This window comes from Mesocricetus auratus, unplaced genomic scaffold (genome assembly GCF_017639785.1).
Source record: "Mesocricetus auratus isolate SY011 unplaced genomic scaffold, BCM_Maur_2.0 Super-Scaffold_100011, whole genome shotgun sequence".
In the NCBI taxonomy this organism is placed as follows: domain Eukaryota; kingdom Metazoa; phylum Chordata; class Mammalia; order Rodentia; family Cricetidae; genus Mesocricetus; species Mesocricetus auratus.
This window is the reverse complement of record NW_024429195.1, coordinates 79,454,789-79,480,152: the sequence shown is the minus strand read 5'-3', so window position 1 is coordinate 79,480,152 and position 25,364 is coordinate 79,454,789. Positions and strand designations below refer to the sequence as shown.

Here is a 25,364-nt window from a genome sequence, read left to right as displayed (position 1 = left end):
AGGATAAGCAATTAAAGGCATGTCTTTACACTGATAAAGATACATGTTTGACATCTGTACTCAAGAACATCTTATCAAAAAGATAACAGGTTCTAAAAGCAATATCTCCGAAACTATCTCAAGGCAGGCACATATGGAATATCAATACTTTGTAGGAAAGTTCCATGGTAATAGTTTGAGGAACAACAGAAGTAACAAGGCTTACTGTTTATAAGACATAAGAATGATACTTTGCCAGCCGGGCGGTGGTGGTGCACGCCTTTAATCCCAGCATTCAGGAGGCAGAGGCAGGCAGATCTCTGTGAGTTCGAGGCCGGGCTGGACCGACAACCTCCAAAACAATACAGAGAAACCCTGTCTCGTAAAACAAAAAACAAAAAACAAAAAACAAACAAACAAAAAAAAAAAAGAACGATACTTTATTGAAGGACTCACAGCTCTTGATATGCAGATAAACATTGTGTAAACAAGCAGCATATATACCAAGTCTGAAGATTTTGCCCTGGGAAACACTTATTCAAGAAGAGGTACAGTGATACATGTTTATAACCCTCAGCACTTGTGAATCTGAGGCCAGAAGATTAAGAATCGATGGACAACTTAGGCCACATAGCAAAGAAACAAAAAGAAAGGAGGAAGGAGGAAAGAAGAGGAAAATTGTACATTTATTTATTGGGTTAAGAGTCTATAGAATATATTTATGTAGAAAATACTGCTTAAGAGAAATTCTCCCTTCCTAAACTTGGAAGACAGGAAAAAATAAAAAGCAATGGTTTTTCAAACACAGAGCTAAAACACAGATTAACGACTTAAAAATTGTTTCATGATAATTATAAGAAATCTACACTAAAGTGCACTGCTCAGGGAGTAATAAACAACCCTGAAAATGTAAGCATCCATACCAAAAGCATTGACAGTTGCTTCTCTCGAGCAGCGTGCTTCAAGTCGGTGAAGGCCTCTCTCCCCAGTCCTCGATCAGGGATGTTGAGAACATGAGCCAGAGCCAGGTCATTCTTGGAATTCACTAGCAGACCCAAATATGAAATGAAAATTTTCTTTGCCAATAGCCGCATCTGTACAATAAAATATTGTTTTCTTTACTTCAGTTGTTCTCAACCTCTTTTCTATATGCATGAAAAATACATAGAATCATGTAAGCACAATACTGCAACCCATTCTTTAGGAAAAAAGAACAGCCAATTTAATTGGAAACAAGTTGGATCACCAACATATTCTGTCTTACAGAAATGAACTTAAAAACAGTAATATGCTAAGCATGGTGATTGTATAAAACATATAAAGTTGGAAAGGAAAAGTAGGGATGGGGATAGGGAAGGAATTTGATGAGAAGGGATAGTAGATTTGATCAAAGCATATATACACACATACACACACACACGTTCCCATTTCTCCGATCCATGCTGCTGAGCAAACACTGGGGAAAGTATCTTGAAGCCCTCACAGATGGAGGGCTTCTGTAAACTCTGCCTGCAGCTGGACCTGTATCCCTCTCATTATGGTCAAATAACATAGCAGTTATGGTTTCTATGCTCTTGTATGTGCAAGTTAGTTTCTAGAAGGCTCCTTGGAAATGCAGTCCATAAATACAGTTGTGACATCCAGAAGCAAGAATGTAAATTGAAAAAAAAATCTATAAGACTAAAGCTTTAAAAATGCACCAAAAATGAGAGTACTATTCTGTCTGCTTAATACACCAATTCTATCCATATCACAAAGTACTGGCTGTTGCTGGGAGCAGAACAATTTTAACTTCTTGACCACTTCACGCCATTTTACCCTCCTTTAATTCTGAGATGCAAATATCCAAACTTAATTTGAAATTTGGTTTTTAAATGAAAAATAAACTGACTTGATTTCCTTGCTAACACATAAATGCTTGTGTATAATGACTAATGACTAATATACTGATAGTTTTTTTAGTTCCTTAATGGCCTGGCAAGGGAATATCGTATATTCCACTTTGTTACCTCAGAATTCTTAAAGGGGGGAAGGGAGGAATAGGGTAAAATAAGAAAATAAAAAGTATTTCTTAATCTTACAGTTCCATGAGAAGATTTTGATGCTCCATTAGTATCTGATAATCAGACTATGCCTCTGCAAGACTGCATCTCCACTTTAGAATTTTACATTTGCTGATTTCTAAAAACACCTGGTAAGTCAGGCACAAGCCTAAAAAGGTCCCTAGAAAGGAGACAAAGAACCCCAAAGAGAGGGAAGAAGATGTCAACAAGGTTGGGAACAGAACATGGACAGGCGAAACAGAGAAGGCATGGTCCGCTGAGGGTTCTGGAGATGCCAAGTCAAGTGTGTTCACTTCTGATAACTCTATTTTGGTGGCTGAACAGTATGAAAAGGTACTTTTTACATCTGTTCTACTGTTTTGTCACATTTTGTTTTATGCTATGCACGAGTACACTTCACTGTGTGGCAGAGGGAGCATGTGTTCCTAACAGAATGTTGCCAAAGCTGATTGATATGCAGAACGGCATCCCCTTCCTGCTAGAGCTGAGACTTCCTCTTGACTCTCACTTGTCACAGGATCCTTATGATGTGAGCATGTTCATTCTTATGTCTTCTTCTCCCTTCCCTATCAACAAGACATCCTTAAAAGCAGAGATCCATTAGGGCCTGGTTCCCTAAACCTGGTGTTCCTACTCAGGACAGCAGGTCTTCCTCCATTCTGACATCTTCAAAACAGTTGTTCTGTCGTTTTCATTCACCTGAAAGTCAGGGTCAGTCTGAGAACCAGTAAGTTTAACACCTGGCCCTCGCTCAGCTGCCTGTTAAAGCCTTCACAGGACTTTATGCAAACTATCTTTTTCACACGAAAAGGTTGAAAGCTGCATGCTGTTAATGACTGCCTATGTTTTGCCTGAAATATCATGATTAAAGAAAATAGAGTAAGTGAAATATAGCTCAGCTTGGAACAACATAGAAAAAGAAAATAAAACTCAAGAAAGAAACTGCCTTTAGTGTGTGTGTGTGTGTGTGTGTGTGTGTGTGTGTGTGTGTGTGTGTGTGCACGCACATGCGCTTGGGATCCAGTCCAGGATCTCAAAGTAGGGCCAGGTATAGGTTAAGCATTTAGCTACACCTCAAGTCACTCTCAAGTGTTTTCTAAATAAAGAAACCATATGGATACAGTGAAATCCCATAACTTTCTGAATATTATAATCCTTTGTTACAGCTATTCTTTTTGGATACTGGTTTATATCTTTAAGTAAAAATGATAAGAGCTTACATCTTCACATACAAGACATTCCTCTTTTTTGAAAGAGCATGACAACAATTACTGTGCCCTTGTTACAGAGGACTTAAAAGAGAAGAGAGACACTGGGCTATTGAGGTAGGTATACTTCTTACCATCAAGCCTGAATTTGATCCTCAGGTCACTCATACTGGTAGAAGAGAGCCAACTCCTAGAAGCTCTTCTCTGATATCCACAGGCATGTGTGACACATAACATGCATGGGCAGACACACACAGACACATACATACACACATAGTTCTTAAGAGAAATATCAAAGATAAGACCTGTAAGAGAACACTCTGTTTCCATTTGATATACAGGAATATACTCATTAAGAAAATTTTAATTAGCATTTTGTAAAAATTTAGGACAAGAACAAATAGCAAAGGGAAAAATGTATACAAAAAATTCATATTAAGCAAGAGAGAACAGTAATAAAATCACTAAAAAGAACCTGGTATTCTGGACAGGAACATTGATGGTAGGTCTGGGATTTTCTTATAGCAGAAATGAGAAAACACTCAAAAAGTCTTATAGGGCATATGGAAAAAAGATACTGGAGCTACCTTAATGGGGCTTCCTTAATTTTAGTATTAAAGTATAGGAAATTTTAAAGCACTGAATAAACAAAGACAAAGAGAAAAAGTATATATCTAGTTTACCTCTAATATAACTCTATCGCACCAACTCTTAAACTGGTAGAGAAATTTAAGCAAGAGCAATGACCGTCACAATTTTAGAGAACTGTATTTATCCTATAGACAAGATAAGCTTTGGATGACTAAAGATGATTAATGAAGACATCACAAATCAAAAACTCGGCTGACAAGAAACCAGTTGATTCAAGCAAGGATCATCGCTGTATGCATTAAGAACTCCACTGGGTAAAAGGTTGCTGGGAGACAAGATGGCTACTGTAAAGCCAAAGGACCTTCTCATGGGTCTTTGGTGATGATTGCAAAGTGGAAACTAATTTTTAGGCTGGAGAAATCTGCCAGTTCAGGACAGCATTAACTTCTGTTTCCTAATGTGACACAAAATGAAATATTTCATATCAGTCACAAAGTATTCCTTATTAGATTTTAACCCTAAATCTTAACTTACAACTTTTTATTAGAGAAACAACAAACATAGGGTGAAGTTAAAGAACAACAGAATACTAAGTAGACAAAGGGAAAAGAAAATTAGGGAATCCTCAAAGACTAACATAATCAACAGAGACACGTAACTATTCTAGGAACACATGGAGAAATTAGACCTGTATTCCTTCATTTACAGGAAGTGCACCCACAAGAATTTGAGGCATACATATGGCACAGGACTTGGGTAAACCTTAAATAAGACAGAAAAAGGAAAACACAGAAGGAAGAAAACAGGAAGTGAATGAGCGTTTAGCAGGGAACAGCAAAGGACTATGTTCTTTAAGGTGCAAGCTGCTTAACTACAGACTTCACAAGAGCCTCTCTCAGCAACCTTTCCTGACAACTTCAGAGGGGAATTGGCCAAATGTTCTAACTTTAGTGGAGTAGCTGGCCATGAAAGTAGGATTTAAAAAACACATTCAACAAAACTGAACTAATTTTGCCAACATCCTTAAACCTCCTCGGATCAATGGTGATTCTATTAAACATAGGAGCATTTATAAACACAGCACATGGTTTGAGGCAATAGGTACCTATCATAATATTCACCTAAAGGTAAACATCATTAGGACAAACCAGCACATGGTACTAATTTTGAGTAGTATGTATAATACACACAGCCATAAGAACATTATCAGTTATGGAACATATCCTCTCAAGAACCAATCATCTGTAACAGCAGATGTGAATTTTACTTGATAGAAAGTTTCAAAGAGAAAACAGTCCGACCATATCTCTGGCACTTTGGATGCTGCCTATGTTTGCTCAGTACCAGTTGGTTATTTTGGCACAAACCATAAAGGTTCATATTAAAATGGCACTTTCTCCAGTCCCAATGTATTAACCTTTGCAAATTCATCTTTATTTAAACTACTTTAAAGTTTGGAAGAAAGAAAGAAAAAAACCATGATAACCCCAGGGAACCAACAGATCCATGATCTGATGGGGTGACCTCCTACTTCCATTGACTGACAACTCTATCAGTACCTGTTCATCTTCCCGGATGCATTTCACTGGGGACACTGGCATGTGAGGGTTAGTGTCATCATTTACCGCACACTGTGTGCCAGACAGAAAGTCCCGTAGTTGGCTCTGTAAACAATACATGGTATAATAAAGGTGTAGGAAACCAAAATAAATAAATAAATGATGGGAGATACACAGAGAGACTTTAAAAAAGAAAAAAAGGTATAGGAAACAGAATATTATGTTATGTGAAATTCTGCACATTAAGTGTCACAGATGCTCCAGTAAAAGCATTGCTTGACATTTGTGGACAATTATAAATAAGCATAGTATTTTCTTCTACATGCTTTTACACATTCTCACAAATCCTTTTAAATTGAATGATAAACAGTTACAATGGCTGGGAAGAGACATTCTATTTAATCTTTTACTAAATAACAAGCATACCTAAATTACAATTCAATAATAAGTTATCACTAAGGAATTGTGTAGTATTTAAGAGTCCAGGAATTTTAACAGCTTATATCTATGTATGTATCTTTTCTCATCAATATACCCTGGAACTTCTATCACTACTCTTTGACTTCTCTTGGGCTAACAGTATTATTTATTATGACATATACATTATTATTTAGTTATACACTCAGGTCCCCTTCTGGGACTACTAGCATCTTCATGTCAAGACCTATAGTTCTATTAAGTTCTTCAAATTTACTGTGTGTTAGGATACTAAATTTTGTGTCAATATGCCTTCTGTATTGTGAAATCTTTCCTCATATTTTTCTCTGCGTTGTCATGAAAACAGCTCATTTTTCATAAAAATTAGAAGGAATTACTTGGAAGTATTTGCCTTATACAAGTTTTTGTGTTTATATTTTCACATTTTATTTGAAAAGTTAACAGATTTCTATCATTTTTCTCTTTATTCATTTATTTAATTTTTTTACTTCTGCCATTTTTATAACTCGTAATTTTATAACCTCTTAATAATATAAGGAAAAAATGAGCCAGCAGGAGGAAACGCAGAAACATCTTACACAGTAAATTCCTACCACACACAGAACAAGAGTCGACGAAACGTTGAACTACCCCCAATAACTGCAGTTGTCAGCCTGCATCTATTCCATTTATGGTAGATTTTCTGTTTTCTGAAGGTTGGTAACCCTTCAAAAAATACCTCTAATTCTGATACAAACCGGAGGAAATACTTTCTGCCCAACCTGAAGCTTAAAAATAACCTTCACCTGCCCCTTAGAAAGCCCTCACTCCGTATGCCCTTGGCATCCAGGGGGTGCTGTTCTTCCAACTCAGCTTTCAGTTTCTCTGAGTAACTGGGATGCTTTCTGAGGGTCCTCTAGCAACAAGCTTTCCCCTGCATCTTGGAGAAGAACCAGCACTCCTGCCCCTACACCTGAAGAAGGGGTGGAGTAACGCATCAGAGAAAGGATAGGCTGCCAGGTTAGGGTACTTAGCAGTTTTATAAGAAAAGAACAAGCGTTTTTGGATAAAGTGAGTGGTATAAACTTTTATAATAATGCCAGCTTTATATTTAGTGGCCGTGTGTCTAAAACAACAAATGTCTGTGCCCCGTGGGGACCTCGGAGGGGGCCTCTGGCTGCTCTTCTATATTAAACTGAAGCTCCTGGCTCACTGGTTTCTTAGTCTCAGTTTCAACAGTTAGGTGGTGCTGCGTGGCTTCCTCGAGGTTCTGAAGCAGGCGACTTTCCCACTGCCTCACCCGCTCCATGGTAGCTGCCAGCTTCGTAGCGTCTCGCCTCTGGCTGCGGGTTTTGAGCAATGCTGAGTTTCCAAACACGGCTGCAAGGAACTGTCGCTTCTGCCGAGGATGTTGGGTCAATGGGGCTAACACAGAGGGTTCATCGGCAGCAAGAGAGAGATGCTGGTAGGGCCTTAACCGCTTGGAAGCCCTGGAAATCGGCTTTCTTTCCTTAGAGGCAGCTGTGGCGTTGGCCTCTGTCGTGTGGATGGGGATGTCCTGGGAAAGGCATGGAGACATCAGGAGTCCACCTTCCACACACTTTTCAGAAAGATTCCGTGCATCTCTTGCAGGTCTCTGGCTACAGCTAAGCATAGCTTCCTCGGGACTCCTGCGTTGTCTTTTTAAGCGTGGCTTCATCAGGAAAAATCAAGCCCTTCCACCCGGAGTTGAAGGTAGGAAGCCGCACCGAGGGTACGTACCCTCCGTGTAGCCTGGGCAGTTGGTGCTCGTGCTTGCGCTGGTACCTGCTAACGTCCTATCATGCCCACGTCACTCACATGGTGCCCCCAGCAAGTGTGTTTTCTTTGTTAGGTAAGATCTAGCAAGTCTTGCGTTTACATGTTATCCTTGAATTTCTTTGAGCACTTGATGTTTCTGTTTTCAAGGTGGTGTTATTCCCTACAGCAGCTCTCTTTAGCTGTGAATGTGCTGCCAGTGGACTCATCCTTCTCTGGTAGATGGTAATCCTCGACCGGATTGTTGATTCTTTTGGTTGGCTCTTTAGGACTCTCTCCAACATGGCATTTCCACAAGTAATGTAGGTCTCTGTGCTCCTCTCACACCCGTAGGAGAAAGTACCCTCAAGCCTTACCAACAGGGATTGACTAGAACTACTGCTAGAGACAGAGAACCCTGCCTGCCCACAGAAATCACTTTGATCTTGCCCAGAGGGTCCACGGATCTCTGTGCCTACACTTCTGCTGGCCACAGCTCTCTGACACTGTGGTCCACATACTCTAAGTTCATGACAACAAATCTGTCCCAAACCCTGGATACTCCAGTTAGAATCCAAAGGCGTTGCACATGGACACAAAAGAACACATGTGGATGTGTGTCCGCAGCTGTTCTGCTTCCCGACAGCATGTTTGCTGTCGCCCTGGCATGTTACTACTCTGAAAAAGACCATGCTCTCACTCCCTCAACTAAGCTTTAAGCAGTTGGACTGAAGCAAAGGAGCTGTTCTCCCCTAAAAGAAGAGTGACATTCTCCAGCCCTACTGCCTCCTGCAATGGGCACTGCCATAACACGAAACTTAAACAGCTGGCCACTTTGTACGGGAGTGAATGAAATTTTGCTTTCTCTACATACATTGTTATAGTAGAGATTTCCATTATAATGAACTTAAATACTATTCCCAACCACCATATGAATCTCTACATACATTGTTATAGTAGAGATTTCCATTATAATGAACTTAAATACTATTCCCAACCACCATATGAAAAGAGCTTAGTATCTCACAAACTATAGTAAATAATTCCTTCTATGCGCAGCTGTAGTTATTCAGTCATTATCAACATTTACTTATTACTTTATTGGCACACAGAAAATATTAAAATATTTTCAACACTCAAAAGTAAAACATGCACATATACAAACAGATTCAAAAATAGTTTGTCAATTCTAATACAAACAAAACTAAAGGACACTAGCTTTTAAACTTATACTCTATTAAAAATAAATACACATACAATGAAGTCTATTATCTCATAGATATTAATATATGGCATGTCTATCTAAGAACCCATTAAATCACGTAAAAGAACTATAACAATCATTTTATACAATACACACCAAATAAACAAAGAAGGAAAAAGTTGTAGACAATCAAATTTTAATCTAACTCAAAATAAACCTGGCATTTAGAACTTTTTTCTTTGCCAAATTTTTATCTATTAAGGAAAATGTAGCAATATCACAAGCCCAAAAAAACTCATCAAAAACATTTCTTCCAAGTAAAAACTAGCCTTTACATTTTAACATGATTTAAAAAGAAAAGAATCAACTTATTATATCTTTTACTTCTACCTAGTACATATTACTAAAACAAAGACTATAGTGTCTACCCTCCACTATATTTTTAAGACTAGTAACTCTATGTATAGTTTAAAATAAAATTAAGCTGAACTTTAATTTGATTAAAGTAAAATTATTTTTAAAATACTTACAGGCGATATTATGTTATTCTCACAATCAGATGTCAAGTTGCTACATTTCTCATAAACATCAATCAGATCTAGCATATTACTATTCTTCAAGAAATCATCATATGTTTTCCTAATGTCTTCATAGTGGTCAACCACTTTCACACTTTCAGTGGGCAAGTTCAGTTTTTCATGTAAGAAGTATTTCCATGTCAGTAAGACATCACTGAGAGAGACTGTAAATTCTCCATTGTGCTGAAAGAGATGCAAAAAAAAGGGGGGATGACAAATTTCAGTGCTTAATATATTTGGATGTCCATTTTTAGTAGCTTGTAATTGATATGAGAAATAAAAATAGCATGTTTTATAGTAAACATAAAATTTATAATAATTTAATAAAATATAGACAAGTATGCAAGTTTGCATATAAAAGAAAATTGGTAAATAGGGTTGGGCATGGTGAGGCACACCTTTATTCCCAACACTTGGGAGGCAGAGGCAAGAGAATCTCTGGCTTCAAAACTAGCTTAGTGTACAGAGCAAGCTGCAGGACAGAACAGAGAAATCCTGTCTTGAAAGACAAAACAAAACAAAAATAAAATAAAAATTTCATAAATGTATAATCAGTGTTTGATCTCTCAATTCCACTGTATCTTTTACTCAAAGGAAAAAGATGAGTGCACGATAAACTGTACTTGTCTAAAGTCTTTTTAATTTTTTACTTTATATTCCCAATGCCATGATGAATTCCCACATAACAAAATATACTCTATGTACTGGCTTTAAAATTCAGTCATAGTGTTCTTATGACTTCTATTTTGTTATTAGAAAGGAAGAAAAGTATCAGTGCAAAACTCAGGGCCTGCAAAGATTTTTGTTTCTTTCCTGGTCCTAAAGACAATAAAATAGGCTAAAAACCTAGTTATGATTCTTTCTATGAGTACTCAGATGCCATAAACAGCCAAATTTATTCTTTTACTTTTTGGATTCTGCTTTTTTCTGAAAGAAACCAAAAGACTGTAATCAAACTACATGAGCATGTAATTGATAAGAGACCCAATACCATCATCAACAGGTTGCAGGTCAATATTTATCTAAGAATAAAAGCTGTCCTTAAAGTATCTCCCTGGGTAGTCACATGATAAATTTTCAGTGGACATGTTAAAGGTTTGCTTATTATTCAATGCATTTTCTCCCACATAACATGTAAGATATTAATAATGGCGACTTCCAAAAAACACCAGCCTTAACTCATTAAAAAACCCTAACTTCTCATTTTCAATTCAGCATGAATAGCGAATATATTTGAGTATCCATATGTGGGTCTGTGAAATGTAATATGTGCTGCCTTCCATGGTTAAGTTTCTTCCAGTTTCTGCTAACACTAAAACTTTTATCATAGTTGCTTTTAAAGATGGATAGGTAATTAAATAGCAACTGTTATTCTCTGGAACTGAATCTTATTTAATCAAGAATAAAACAAAGAAATCAATATATATAAAACATACATTTTATATATTTTTGAATTATTAAAAATCTGCATCTTTGTATTTTTTATGATAGCAGTCATATATGTTATTTGAGATCCAGATTTAGAACATGTTTAAAGTGTCTTTACTTACCAATACTGAGACAATAAGTTATTCATCCCTATTGTCTTAGGATAGAGACCTGTTATGTCATGAATATTTAAGTCAACTGTAATATAGGAAGCTAGCTCAATGATCGCTACCATTAGCTCTCAAACTTTATAAACCAGATAATTTCCCAGCACCATATCAAATATTAGGTATTTTAATACTTCCTAATTCCTTGAAGGTTAAATGATAAAAAAACAAATTTAATGAGTTTCAACACTAAATTCATTTTTCTCAAAATTTTCTAGAATTGTTTTAATATGACAATCCTTTATACTTAGAAAAAAATTAATATTTCTTCCCTAAAGTAAACATACAACTTATTTTCATTCTGTTGACTAGAGATAGTTAAAGAAAAATTATGTAAGCTCATGACTTTATACAATATTAGATTAAAAGTGTTCATACTGGGATTGTAAAAACATGGTTTAAAGCCAAATAAAAAGGCATTCCAGATATCAGTTTTCATTAGGTGCCTATCATGGCAGAATATTCTATGATCAAATCAGAAAATGTTTGCTTGTTATGGAAACACATGCCAGCTGACCAATGTAAGATGCAAGTTCAAAATGATCAGTTCTTTAATTCTCTTATGGACATGAGTTATATTTTATAAGAGCAAAGTGAGAAGTGTAAGAATTACACTTCTTTTTCAGAATTTCATATAAAAATACTACATATACATTATTCCTGCCCCTTTCCCTGCCCCAATTCCTCCTGTGCATCCCCAAATTCATGATCTCATCTTTATTATTTTTACATATACATACATGCTGGTTAGTCTTATGTCAGCTTGACATGCAAACTGCAGTTATCTGAAGGAGCCTCACTTGAGAAAATGCCTCTATAAAATCCAGCTGAGGGGCATTTCCTTAATTAGTGATTGGTGGGGGAGGGTCTACCCAGTTGTGGATGGTTCTTTACCTGGGTTGCTGGTCCTGGATTCTATAAGAAAGCAGGCTGAGTAAGCCATAGGAATCAAGCCAGTAAACAGCATTCCTCCATGGCGTCTGCATCAACTCCTGCTTCCAGGTTCCCACCCTGTGTAAGTTCCTGTCCTGACTCCCTTCAGTAAGAAACAGCAATATGGAAGTGTAAGCCAAGTAAACTCTTTCCTCCCCAACTTGCTTTTTGATCATGGTGTTTTCATCGAAGCAACAGAAGGCCTAAGATAGCATACATATGTATACACAACCCAATAAGTCCATTTAGCATTGTTTGAATGTAAATGTATTCAGGGATAACCACTTGGTATAGGACAAGCTATGCAGAAACTCACTCCTGAAGAAAATTAATTATCCCTCTCTTAAATGCCATTGACTGCCTGAAGCTCTTCATCTAGGGAAGAGACTTTTGTATTTCCCCTCACCCACTTTGGCATGTCCGTGTTGTAATTATGCAAGTCACATTCAAGCAACCATAATGTTGAGACTTCTGGGTACAGTTTCCCTGTCATACCTAGAGGACACTATCTAGTGAAATTACATATTTTAAGGCAGTTGCACTCTGGTTATATATCAAAATTAATTTATGATGGCTCTACTTTTAAATAAAATTTAAAAATTTAATTAATTTAACTTCAATTGGAACTATTAGAAAAAAAGAGCATTGGTTAATTAATTCTGTAAACTTGGTTATGTAAGATACCCCCAACTCTGTTTCTCTGATTACAAAATAAGATTGTACATCTATTTTTGTCTCTTTCCCCTTTCAAGGTAAAATAATTCTTGACGTGGTTATAGATAAATGTATAACGGTTAAACATGTTGATTCTTATTTGTTAGGTGATCTTCAAATCTAACTGTTTACCATAAATACTCTAATAATTGCTTCGTATGAAGTTATTAAATCTTTGTTTCATGCAATGAAACATAAGTAACATGCTTTCACCTTTTATAAAGTGACAAACATCCTATTATAGAATAATTGCCAGACAGATTCGAACTGTGAAACCATTTCTAAAGAGAAGGCCAAACAGTAACTGCTCCCCAATGAAGTCAAAATGCCATAGCATGAAATCAAAGGTCCTCAACGCAGAGATGGGGCAGTGTTTGAAGCTTTTGCTATGCAAAAGGACCCGAATTGGAATAAAGGTACCAGGTAAAGCTGGGCAATTAGCTCTGCCTATCATCCCACATTGGGAATTGAAAATGAAAAACTGCCCTGAATAACTAATCAATGAATTGCCAGTTAAAACAATGAGATTTCATCTCACATCTTTTAGAAATGCTGTAAAAAAAAAAACATGAAATGTGTTCATTTCCCCCTTCCTTTGCCCCCTCCAAATGTAATCCTCCCGTCAATTTCTTTCAAAATGATGGTCTTTGTAAATGTTCTTAAGAGCGGTGTGTGTGTATGTTCCTATACAACCTATTCAGTCTGAATAACTATGTCTTTTCAGGATTGACCATTTTGTGAAGGCCCTAGTGACCTCTGTCCATTCCACATTAACATAGCTATTGGTATTGTCCTTGTTAGGGCCATGTTTACACAGTCATGGTGGTAAGATTTCAGAGATATAACTTCTGACATTTCTAGCAGACAATTTCCCAGGAAAATCTGTGCCTTTGCCTCTTACAGTCTCTCCTCCTTTTCCGCTGCTACGCTTCCTGAGCCTTAGACAGACATCCACTCCAGCATTTGATGTCAGTCTTTTATATTTTGGTCATTCTGATAATCTTTAATTCTCTAAAGTCATACAATGTTCAACATCTTTTTTGTATGTTTATTGTTTGCATATTATCTGCAAGGTATTTTACATAGTTTTTAAATATTTCTTTACTCATTTAAAGACAGGAAAGGTGAGAAATATTGAATATGTGGAGAAAGAAGAACGGCTACATTTTTTTGTTTGTTGTTTGTTTTGTTTTTCGAGAAAGGGTTTCTCTGTATTGTTTTGGAGGCTGTCCTGGAACTCACAGAGACCCGCCTGGCTCTGCCTCCCGAGTGCTGGGACTAAAGGCATGCGCCACCAATGCCCAGCTATATTTTAAATGAGTATGTAAATTAGTATACCCATTATAGGAAAGCAATGTGAATGTTCCTTAAATATTTTGAATTATAAGCACCAAACATATATACATTCAATTTCATAAAACAAGTACTACTGTATATAAAGACAGAGCTTAACCCCCCAAATAATAGTGGAATACTCCAATGCCCTATGCTCCTCAATAGACAAGTTACCTGACCAAAGTAAACATCTGAGTATAGAATATTCCATCCAAATACTGCAGAATATACATTCCTCCCAGCAGCACACAAAACTTTTTCTAAACTCAGTCATATAATGGGACACAAAGCAAATTTCAGCAAATATAGGAACACTGAAATAACTTTTGTATTCTATCTGACCACAGAGAAATAAAAGAGGAAATCTACATCAAAAAAAAAAAACTACAGATAATACAAATCTCAGAAGTAGTGAACACAATTAGATGATGAATAGGTTACTGCAGATCCTAAAAATGAATGTGAATGAAAATACAGCATAGAGCGTACCGCCGGGCGGTGGTGGCGCACACCTTTAATCCCAGCACTCAGGAGGCAGAGGCAGGTGGATCTCTGTGAGTTCGAGACCAAGCCTGGTCTACTGAGCAAGTTCCAGGGCAGACTCCAAAACAATACAGAGAAACCCTGTCTCAGAAAAAAGAAAGAAAGAAAGAAAAAGAAAACAGAGCGTACCAAAAACCATGGGATACAATGAAGTCAATCCTAAGAGGGAACTATATAGCTATAGCTACCTATACTAAAATACCAAAATAAGTGAAAGTGCATGTGAGGAACTTGAGAAAATAGGAACAGTCCAAACCCAAAATCAATAAATAGGAATGACTACAAGCAGAGCAGAAACTAATGAAAAGAAAACTTTTTAAAAGCATAGATAGAATCAATGAAACAAAGTTCTGGTTCTTTTTAAAGAGAAACAATATTTACAAACTCTTAGCCAAACTAACAAAAAGAGAAGAACCATATTGATAAATTTAGAGATAAAAAAGGAAATGTTACAACAGATACCAATGGGTCATTGAACATACCTTAAAGATTTATATTATGCAGTCTAGAAAATCTTTAAAAAAAACTGATTACCCATCAAATTAAGCAAAGATGAGATAAGCAAAATTTTTTTCAGATAAGCAAATTTAAATAGACCTATAGCAAACAAGAAGATTAAAGCAGCAATAAAAAGATTTGCCATCAGAGAAACATCGCCCTTTACAATAACCACAAACAACAAAAAATACCTTGGGGTGACGCTAACCAAACAGGTGAAAGACCTGTATAGCAAGAACTTTGAGTCTTTAAAGAAAGAAATTAAAGAAGATACCAGAAAGTGGAAAGATCTCCCATGTGCTTGGATAGGTAGGATAAACATAGTAAAAATGGCAATCTTACCGAAAGCAATATACAGACTTAATACAATCCCTATCAAAATCCCAGCACAATTCTTCACAGACCTTGAAAGAACAATTCTCAACTTTATATGGAAAAACAAAAGACCCAGGATAGCCAAAACAACCCTGTTCAACAAGGCAACGTCTGGAGGCATCACCATCCCTGACTTCAAGCTCTATTACAGAGCTATAGTCCTGAAAACAGCTTGGTATTGGCACAAAAATAGACAGATAGACCAATGAAATCAAATTGAACACCCCTACATTAATCTATACATGTATGAATACCTCATCTTTGACAAAGAAGCTAAAATTATACAATGGAAAAAAGAAAGCATCTTCAACAAATGGTGCTGGCATAACTGGAGACTGGCATGCAGAAGACTGCAGATAGATCCATGTCTATCACCATGCACAAAACTTAAATCCAAATAGATCAAAGACCTCAACATAAATCCAGCCACACTCAACCTGTTAGAAGAGAAAGTGTGTGGTACCCTTGAACAAATTGGTACAGGAGACAGCTTCCTGAGCATAACTCCAGGAGCACAGACACTAAGATTGACAATTAATAAATGGAACCTCCTGAAACTGAGAAGCTTCTGTAAGGCAAAGGACACAGTCAATAAGACAAAAAGGAACCTACAGAATGGGAAAAGATATTCACTAACCCCACATCTGACAGAGGGCTGATCTCCAAAATTTACAAAGAACTCAAGAAGCAAGTCTCCAAAACACCAAAGGATCCAATCAAAAAGTGGGGTACAGAACTAAATGGAGAATTCTCAACAGAGGAGGCTAAAATGGCTGAAAGACACTTAAGAAAGTGTTCAACATCCCTAGACATCCTGGAAATGTAAATCAGAACAACTCTAAGATACCATCTTACTCTTATCAAAATGGCTAAAATCAAAAACTCCAATGACAGTTTATACTGGAGAGGATGTGGAGAAAGGGCCAACTCATAAACCACTTTGGAAATCAGTATGGAGATTCCTCAGGAAAATAGGAATCAGTCTACCATAAGACCCAGCAATTCCACTCTTAGGCATATACCCCAAAGATGCACATTCATACAAGGATGTCTGTTCCACTAAGTTCATATCAGCATTATTTGTAATAGCCGGAACCCTGGAAGCAACCTAGATGCCCCTCAAATGAAGAGTGGATAGAGAAAATGTGGTATATTTACAAAATGGAGTACTATTCAGCGGAAAAAAATCAATGGAATCTTGAAATTTGCAGGCAAATGGACGGTACTAGAAGAAACCATCCTGAGTGAGGTAACACAGTCACAAAAAGAGAAACATGTACTAACTCATATATGAATTTTAGACATGAATCAGGAGAGTGCCAGCATACAATCCCACTGCCAGAGAGTCTGGGAAACAGAACCTTCATCCAGCGACTGATGGAAGCAGAGGCAGACACCCACAGCTAAACACTGAACTGAACTCCTGGAATCCAGTGACAGAAAGGGAGAACTGATGGGCAAAGGAGTTAAGACTGGGCTGGTTTAACCCACAGAAACACTTGATCTGAACAAGGGGGAATCTCTTGGACCCCAGATTTATGGCTGTGTGGAAAACATGGGACTGATCCAGACCCCCTGAATGTGGGTGTCATGAGGAGGCCTGGTAATCTATGGGGCCTTGGGTAGTATTTATCCCCGGCGTACAAACGGACTGTGGCTGCCCATCCCACAATGAGGGATACTCTCTGAGCCTAGACTCTTAGGGGAAGACCTAGGCTCTATCCTGGATGAAATAACAGACTCTGGAGATCCTCCATGGAGGGCCTCACCCTCCCTGGGGATCGGTGTAGAGATTGGGTGGGGGACTGGTTGAGTGGGGGGAGCTGGGATTGACATGTGAAGCAAGCTTGTTTCTAACTTAAATTTTTAAAAAAAAGGAAGAAAAAAAAAGATTTCCCAACAACAAAAATCACTGCAAAATCCCAGTTGGAACTTAATGAACTGACATGAATGCTTCTCAAAGTAGTCCATAAAACTGAAAGGAAAGGAAGTCTATGGAACTTTTTATGAAGCCAATGTTATCTTGATACCAAAATAGAAAAAGACTAAACAACAACAACAAAAATTACAGACCAACTTCCATAATGAACACAGTACACACTCAAAACTTCTCAATAAAATATTTGCAAATATAATTAAACAACACATTAAAGATTTTTCACAATAGTCAAGTTGGATTCATTCCAGAGATGCAGAAATAGTTCAACAGAATTTCAAGTCAGTAAGTGAACAACAGCACATGACCATTTCATCAGGTGCAGAAAAGGCATTTGAGAAAATCCAAAATCCCTTTATGATAAAAGCACTACAGAGACATGAGGAACATGGCATTATGATAAAGTATACAGAGAAATAATTGGCAATACCATAGTAGCTGAGAGAAAATTCAATTTCACTGCAAACAAGCGTGTCTATTTTCTCTACACTTAATACTGTGTTTGAAGTCTCTGCTAGAGCAGTAAGAGGAGGGAATAAACAGGATACATCTAGGAAGGGATAAGTCAAAGTATTCTTATTTTCCAATGATATGATTTTATACAAAAAAAAGCCCTAGAGCCAGTATGTTGGTGAATAAAGAAACTTGCCACACAAGCCTGATGATTTGACTTCAATCCCCAAAACTCACAATTTAGGAGTGAACAGATGGACTTCCACATTCAAAGCCTGACACAAGTGCACTTACACACACATACATATATACAAGTGCATACACACACATGCACACAAATAATAGTAATAAAAACAAAACACATTTTAAAGATCCTAAAAATTCCATCAGAAAGCTCTTTCGCTTGCAGCAAAGTGGCAGGATTGTTTCAAACTTAACACAAAACAATCAGTAGCCTTCCTTTTTACTAATGGCAAACCTGCTGAGAAAGAAACCATAGAAACAATCCCACTCACAACTGCCTCAAAACATACAGATGTAACTTAGAATAAACCTAACATGGAAGCAAAAGACTTCTATGATGACAATTTTCTAACACTGGAGAAAGAAATTAAGACAGTAGATGATGGAAATACCTCCCAAGATGGTGGGCAGCTGGGTGAGAGACCCATTCCATTCACTCTATCACACAAAGTCAAAACCTCTTAAAAATCAGCACTCTTTTTATGACCACTAGGAAAAAGAATCTTCCCATAAGAATGTGATGGGAAGATTCCCCTGAAGTGATCTGGAAGTAGCCCCAGTACTGTCTTTTTCTTGTGTACTCTTTACTCAGAGTTTTCCCAGTGATTATTTTTCTGCTAGAGAGAGATCTAAATTAAATGTAGAATATCAGCAAAATAAAATTTCCTGAAATCAACTACACTGTGATCATAGAAGAGAATAACATTAGAATTAAAAGATAGAGGCTGAAGTTCTTAGAAATAAAAGCTCAAGCTGTCTGCTACTTCCTGTCAAATGATCATAAAGAAGCATAAGTACCTGTATATATATATATACATGTAAGTATTTTTACCTGTATGTGTATGTATATGGGCACATAAATATTAAAAAATGAAAAGGAACTCAGTAGTGCTGGCTCATACCTTTATTCCCAGCACTAACAAGACACAGACAGGCAAATCTCTGAGTTCGAAGCCAGCCTGGTCTACAGAGCACGTTTCAGGATGGCCAGAGCTATACAGAGAAACCATGTCTCGAAAAACCAAAATAAATAAACAGTAAAATAAAACATGAAAAGATGGACAATAAAAAGATGGTGATTTCAGAACTGATAATGGAAAAGATGACCAGACTTAAACCAGCCAGCCTTCAGGTAAGAGATGAGCATCACCTCATGGGGAAAACATGACATCATGCAATCATCTGAGGAACACAGCCATCATTTGTCAGTTGTTCCAATCAAAAATGTTTACTATATACAAGCTAACAATAAAAAATCCAGTATTGAGGGACACTTTACAAATAAATGACTACTAGTCCTACAACTGTCAGAAGTGTCAGTCCTAAAGGACAGAAAGGCTGACTCACACTAAAGGAAATAGAGATACTAACACAATGCCATGATCTTAGATTAGGGACAGTTTCTTATGTCATGATAGTCTATAAGAAATGTCCTTCATAGGGTCACGCATGTGAATACTTTGTCCCCGGTTGGTAGCACTGCTTGGGATTATGGACCTTTTAAGAGGACAGGACTGCTGGAGGAAATGTGTCATTGGGTAACCTTTGAGAGTTATAATGGCCTCACCCCATTTCCTTACATTTTACCCTCCCTTCCTGCATGTAGGAGGTGGCAAGATACAATTCCTGCTCAGGCCACCTGCTGCCAGCACGAACTTGCCCTCATAAGTTGCTTCTGGTAATAGCATTTTATCACAGCAACAAAAAGAAACCAAAACAATGGTTTCACTTCACTAAGTGGACGCATAATAATTAAAATGTACACAAGCAAAAACAACTAACACTAAGATTAAGTGCCAAATGTCATAACATTTAAAAGAGTAATAATAAAAAAAAACAAAAGAATAATAATGTGTAAATGCGGTAAATGTTAGCAATTTCTGAACAGAAGTAGAAGGCACATAGGAATCGATGTATTATTCCTTCAACTTTCCCATCAATTTAGCTTTTATTTCCAAAACTAAGTAAAATAATTACTACTTCAGTTTACTCAACACACCTATGTGCAACTGATTTGGCTAAAAATAAAGAATAGACAAACTGGGCATGTAAACACCGCCACCTGTGTCTTCAGCTACCCTGTCCCTTAAGGATCTCTGAAGCTTGCACAGACAGCACTTCATATGCTGGTGCCCCATCCTTGTCTTACCCCTTACTCCTTCCTTTATGTAGTCAATCCTACTCCTTCCTCTATCTTTAATCTTTATCTTCTCTCATCGTCATCTTTCTCTCTCGTACCAAATCAAGTACTTGGCTTCAGAGCTTCCCATAGCTAGTACTTGTATTTGTTTGCATAATCATCTGCTTAATGTCTTCTTCACCTTTGAATTATAAAGCAGAATTCAATACCCCAGCTCACTGTTCTAACTCCAACACTTAGCACAATGCCTAAAGCAAACTCAATGCTGAAAATAAAGAGCTGTGTCTGCAAATGCAGGCCTGCAACCTGCCAGGCTGAAGCAAGACTAACAGGAAAAGCACATGCAAGGACCCTCAAGGTGGGAATTTCCTGGCATGTTTGAGAAACTGAAGGGGCTAATTACAGCAACTCGTGTAAAATTTTCCCATCTTTGCCTTAGTGATACTTTCCAGACAAAGCTTTTCCTGCTCTTAAAACTGCCACAACCTCTCCACCTCAACCCCTATTACTCCTTAGTTTGCATCTTTATATCCCCATAGCATTTATTAACCTAAAATACTTGTCTTGAGTAGGAGCTACTTTTTTCCACAATATTAACTTTGTAACATTAGTGTCTTAGGATATTAGTGTTGTGAAGAGACACATGACCACAGCAACTCTTATAAACAAAAACATTTAATTGGGGTGGCTTACAGTTTCAGAGGTTTAGTCCATTATTGTCATGGCATGCAGGCAGACATAGTCCTGTAGAAGGAGCTAAGAGTTCTACATCTTGATCCACAGGCAGCAGAAAAGAGACGAAGCCACATTGGGCCTCAAAGCCCATAACACAATAACACATTTCCTCCAATAAGGTCATACCTCCTAATAGTCCTATTCCCTATGGGCCAAGCATTCAAACAGGAGTCGATGGGCACCATAACAATTCAAACACAATAAGGGAATTCCTAAATTGTTGTTTCCAATGTTTATAATAATAAGCATAAAAATACATAAGATGTAAGTTGCCAAAATTCTTCTCCATTCAAAATTATCTATATACTAGTTTAAATATGCAAAACTCCAACTCTCCATGCAAAGGTTATACTGTTAGAATTTGAATATGAAATGCTTCCCATGTTTTTATGCCTCCAATATGTGACACTACTTTGGAAACTTTAGGAGATAGGGCCACCGTGGAGGAAATAAGTCATTGGAGGCATGATTTGAAGGTCCCTTTCTCTCTGCCTCTGGCCTATCATGAGTTGAGCAGTAGCTGCCACACAATCTCACTGTCAGGATGCTGTCTATCCCTCACCATGTACCCTGAAGTAATGGAGCAAGAACAAATGACTGAAATAAGACCCAAAAACCACGAGTCAAAGTAAGTTCATGTCTCTCTTTATTTGTCCTGGGGTATATGTCACAGTGATAGGAAAAATAAGGTAACTAACACACTATCCTTTGATGCAAGACTATAGGCATCCTAATTTGTAAGCGTTAGAATAATTTTCCTTTTTTTTTTTATAATTTATTCTTTTAAATTTCATTTTATATTCCCACCCCTCTTTGTCTACCTCCCCCGAAGCCCACCCTTAGGCAACTCTTCCTCACAGGTAAGGGCTTGTATGAGGAGTCAACCAAGTCTGACACAATAGGATGGAGCAGGGCCAAGCCCCTCACCCATGCATTAAGACTGGGCATGGCATCCCACCATAGGGAATGGGCTCCAATAAGCTAGCTCATGTACCAGGTTTGTATTGCAGCCCTACTGCCACTGAGCATGGCATCCCACCACAGGGATCATGGTCCTACTTCCAGGGGCCCCTCAGATAGTTCAAGCTTCACAACTGTCTCCCATATACAGAGAGCTTAGTTCGGTCCCCTGGAGTCTCCACAGATGCCAGTCTAGAGTTTATGAGTTCCCACGAGCTTGGTTCAGCTGTCTCTGTAGATTCTCCATCATGATCTTAATCTCCCTTTCTCATAACCCAGACTCAGAAAGACAAACACAGTATGTATTCACTCATAAGTATATATTAGATGTAAAGCAAAGGATATTCAAACCATAATCCACAACTTCAGAGAAGCTAGTTAGCAAGGAGGACCCTAAGAGGAACACATGGATCACCCTGGGGGGGTGTAGTAAGGGGAAGAAGAGGGAGGATGAGAACATAATTTTCCTTTTTCAAAATGGTCATATTAGCCGGGCGGTGGTGGCGCACGCCTTTAATCCCAGCACTCGGGAGGCAGAGGCAGGCGGATCTCTGTGAGTTCGAGGCTGGGCTGGACCGATAGCCTCCAAAACAATACAGAGAAACCGTGTCTCGAAAAACCAAAAAAAAAGGTCATATTATATATCAACTGCTTTTTTTCTCCTTTTTCCTAAATGGTTTTTATTTTCTGTTAATGTCTAATACTTTTTGAAAATGTATTGGTCTGTGAGATCTAGAAGTCTGGAAACTACTGATATGTAAGATTAAAATAATTCCTAAGAATATCGGTTCACTATCCATCCCAAGGTACTGAAGCCAATCTACTCATCCACAGCCAATCCAGTATCTTGATCTCCCTGAGTCTACTTCAGAACTAATAATCCCCCTCCCCTTCTTCTACCCCTTCAGTAAATCTTCCTCTCTTTCTGTCTAGGGTCTATCTAAACATAAGAAGCCTTTCTTTACCACCCTAGCCAGCATTTACTCCACAACCATCTCTAATGCAAGGTCAGTAGATTCAAGCTACCTCCAAAAGAATCATTTTGTAAAGATTTTCTAAAAGGTATTTTCTAGCAAGCCAATGAAGATTGGATTGGGACAACAAGGCAACAATTTTGGGTTTTATTTTATTTTTTGTTTGGTGGGTTGGTATTATTAGAGAATGAAACCAGCAGCTCCCATGTGCAAGGGAAGAATTCTATCACTGAGTTTTCTCCAGCTCTTTTTTACATTTTATTTTGAGACAGAGTCTCAAAGGTCCAAGTCATGGACTAGCCTTGAACTCACTATTTAGTACAGATAGGCCTTGAACTTGCTGATCATCCTGTCTGTCTTCAGAGTAGCTGGGTTTTCAGGCCTGTGCCACCAAGCTCCAAAGGGCTAGTATTTTTTTTAAGACTTTCCAAATGGTTTTTGATGCATAAACAGATGTTTTTGTTTGTTTTTTCAAGAAAGGGTTTCTCTGTGTAGCCCTGGCAGTCCTAGAACTCACTCTATAAACCAGGCTGGTCTTGAACTGAGGTCTGCCTGCCTCTGAGTGCTGGAACTAAAGGTGTACACCACCACTGCCCAGTCATAAACTGATTAAGAATACATAGCCTATACAACGGTGCTGAAACTAGACATAAAAATATATTATACTGAATAAAAAGTTTATGTGCTCCTCTAGAGCTTCTTTTAGGGGACAAAGGAAGAATTATTAAATAGAAATTTTACATATATATAGATATATATGTATATATAACCATAAGAGTTGCAGATTTAATCTTTACAATTTTTTCATTAAATACCAAATGTACACATTCCATGTTCAAATTATACACATGAAATAATTTAATAAATCATTTCAAATACACACGCTATTTTTCCCACAAAGTTCCAGAAGCAACATTTGACACAGATAAGTAGAAGCATTTCTGAAACAGCCTATTACAAAAGGGCAAATATTGCAAAGAAGATGATGTACTTAAGGCTCAAGTTTGTTACGAAAGGTAGCAAGTAACACTGAGTTTTAAAAAAGTTAAACTAAATATAGTTTACTAACCTGCTTGTTGTTTTCAGCCATGGAAAGCTGCAGTGCCAAGAGCATAGAGTCTGGACCACATAAAGTCGTTCTTTCAGAGTTACAGAGGGCACGCCAATTCCTCCTAAACACTTTAATCATGCCCAAGACAGACATCTGATTGAGCACAGCTACTCTCCTGCAGTAGAACAGAATACAATGTTAAAGTGACTTGTTTTAATTGGAAATTAATATTTAACATGTGTAAGCAAACATTGCTACAAAGAAAAATAAGTAGTGAACAATTGGTCATTTCATATTTACCAAGATGCCTTTTAGTTAAACTTAGGAAAACAGAATAATACAATTCCTACCCAATCATATTTTCTTCTACTTTAGTTTTCTTAAGCCAAATCTTTTGAAATAACAAAAATCCAACCTTCAATTTTGAATTCACATAAAACAGAAAGGCAAATTTTGCAAATTTATAATTATAGACACAGACATCACTAATTAAATCTGTAGTTTAAGATAGTTTTTTGTTTTAAGAAAAGTAGTACTATAAGTGGACAGTGGCAGCAGGGCGGAGGGTGTCTCTCATTCTTGTATTGTCCCAAAAGTGGTTTACTTTTCTACCCATTTGAGTCTGAAACAGCCTTATGACTTGATTTGACTAGAAGACTACGAAGTGTTGAGAAATCTGAGTCTAAGCCTTAAGAGGTTTGTGCAATAGTTAATAAGCAAGGCTCTAGATTCAGACTTTCAGTAGTTCCCATTAAGAGCATTCGACTGGGCTGAAGTGTTTTTATAAACTATGTATGTTTCATGGATACCTAATTTCCTTCTGAGTCTAGAGATTCGGTGCACGTTGTTGAACAGGGCAGGCCTATGAGTCCCTGTCCTTATAACTGTCCAGCAGGTGCTTCCCCCACTGAGGCCCCTCCCCAGTCCTTATTCATTCCTTGATGGGTATCTACATTATCACATAAACTAGGCTGTGAATACTACAGCAACACAGATGTAGGTATCTCAGATCTGTCCAATTTAAAAGAGGCACATGTCACTTGTGAAATAATAAATTATAACCTGAGATACAATTTAAACAGGAAGTAGAAGGCCATAATCAGTAATCTTCATTGTTGAGTTTTCTTTCTCTTAAAAATAACACATTTGCAGGGCATTGGTGGCGCACACCTTTAATCCCCGCACTCAGGACGCAGAGGCAGGCGGATCTCTGTGAGTTTGAGACCAGCCTGGTCTACAGAGTGAGTTCCAGGACAGCCTCCAAAGCCACAGAGAAACCCTGTCTCGAAAAACAAAAAACAAAAAAACACACATTTATCTCTTAAAATGAAGAGGTATATCAATGACATGATTAATTTGCCTGAAATAAATTTTTGGTAAAAAACTACCTATTGCTATTATTTAAGGTAGTATACGTTTAGATTTCTAGAAACAAAGTTCACTTAGAACTAGATGGCCCTGAATCCCTGGCTCCATCACACACTTGGCTATGAGATCTTAGCCA

The 25,364-nt window shown here is 37.5% G+C and overlaps 2 protein-coding genes across 4 annotated transcripts in view; one reads left to right on the top strand and one right to left on the bottom strand.

Moving 5' to 3' along the window:
• LOC101830314 (PARP1 binding protein) overlaps positions 1 to 25,364 on the bottom strand; it is a 53,152-nt gene that overhangs the window by 25,910 nt on the left and 1,878 nt on the right. The window contains exons 2-5 of the mRNA XM_040754316.1: positions 23,879 to 24,035; positions 9,328 to 9,558; positions 5,401 to 5,505; positions 903 to 1,073 (exon numbers count right to left, since the gene is read on the bottom strand). Of these exons, the coding sequence (XP_040610250.1) occupies positions 903 to 1,073; positions 5,401 to 5,505; positions 9,328 to 9,558; positions 23,879 to 24,035 (664 nt within the window). The remainder of the gene's footprint in view (positions 1 to 902; positions 1,074 to 5,400; positions 5,506 to 9,327; positions 9,559 to 23,878; positions 24,036 to 25,364) is intronic.
• The window catches only part of Nup37 (nucleoporin 37), a 49,564-nt gene continuing 31,850 nt past the window's right edge, over positions 7,651 to 25,364 (top strand). For 2 of the 3 annotated variants that reach the window (XM_040755130.1, XM_040755126.1), the window contains exon 1: positions 22,769 to 22,842. The gene's annotated coding sequence lies outside the window, so the exon portion shown is untranslated. Of the gene's footprint in view, positions 7,691 to 22,768; positions 22,843 to 25,364 lie in introns of those variants that run through there. The other variant, XM_040755128.1, reaches the window with a different exon arrangement.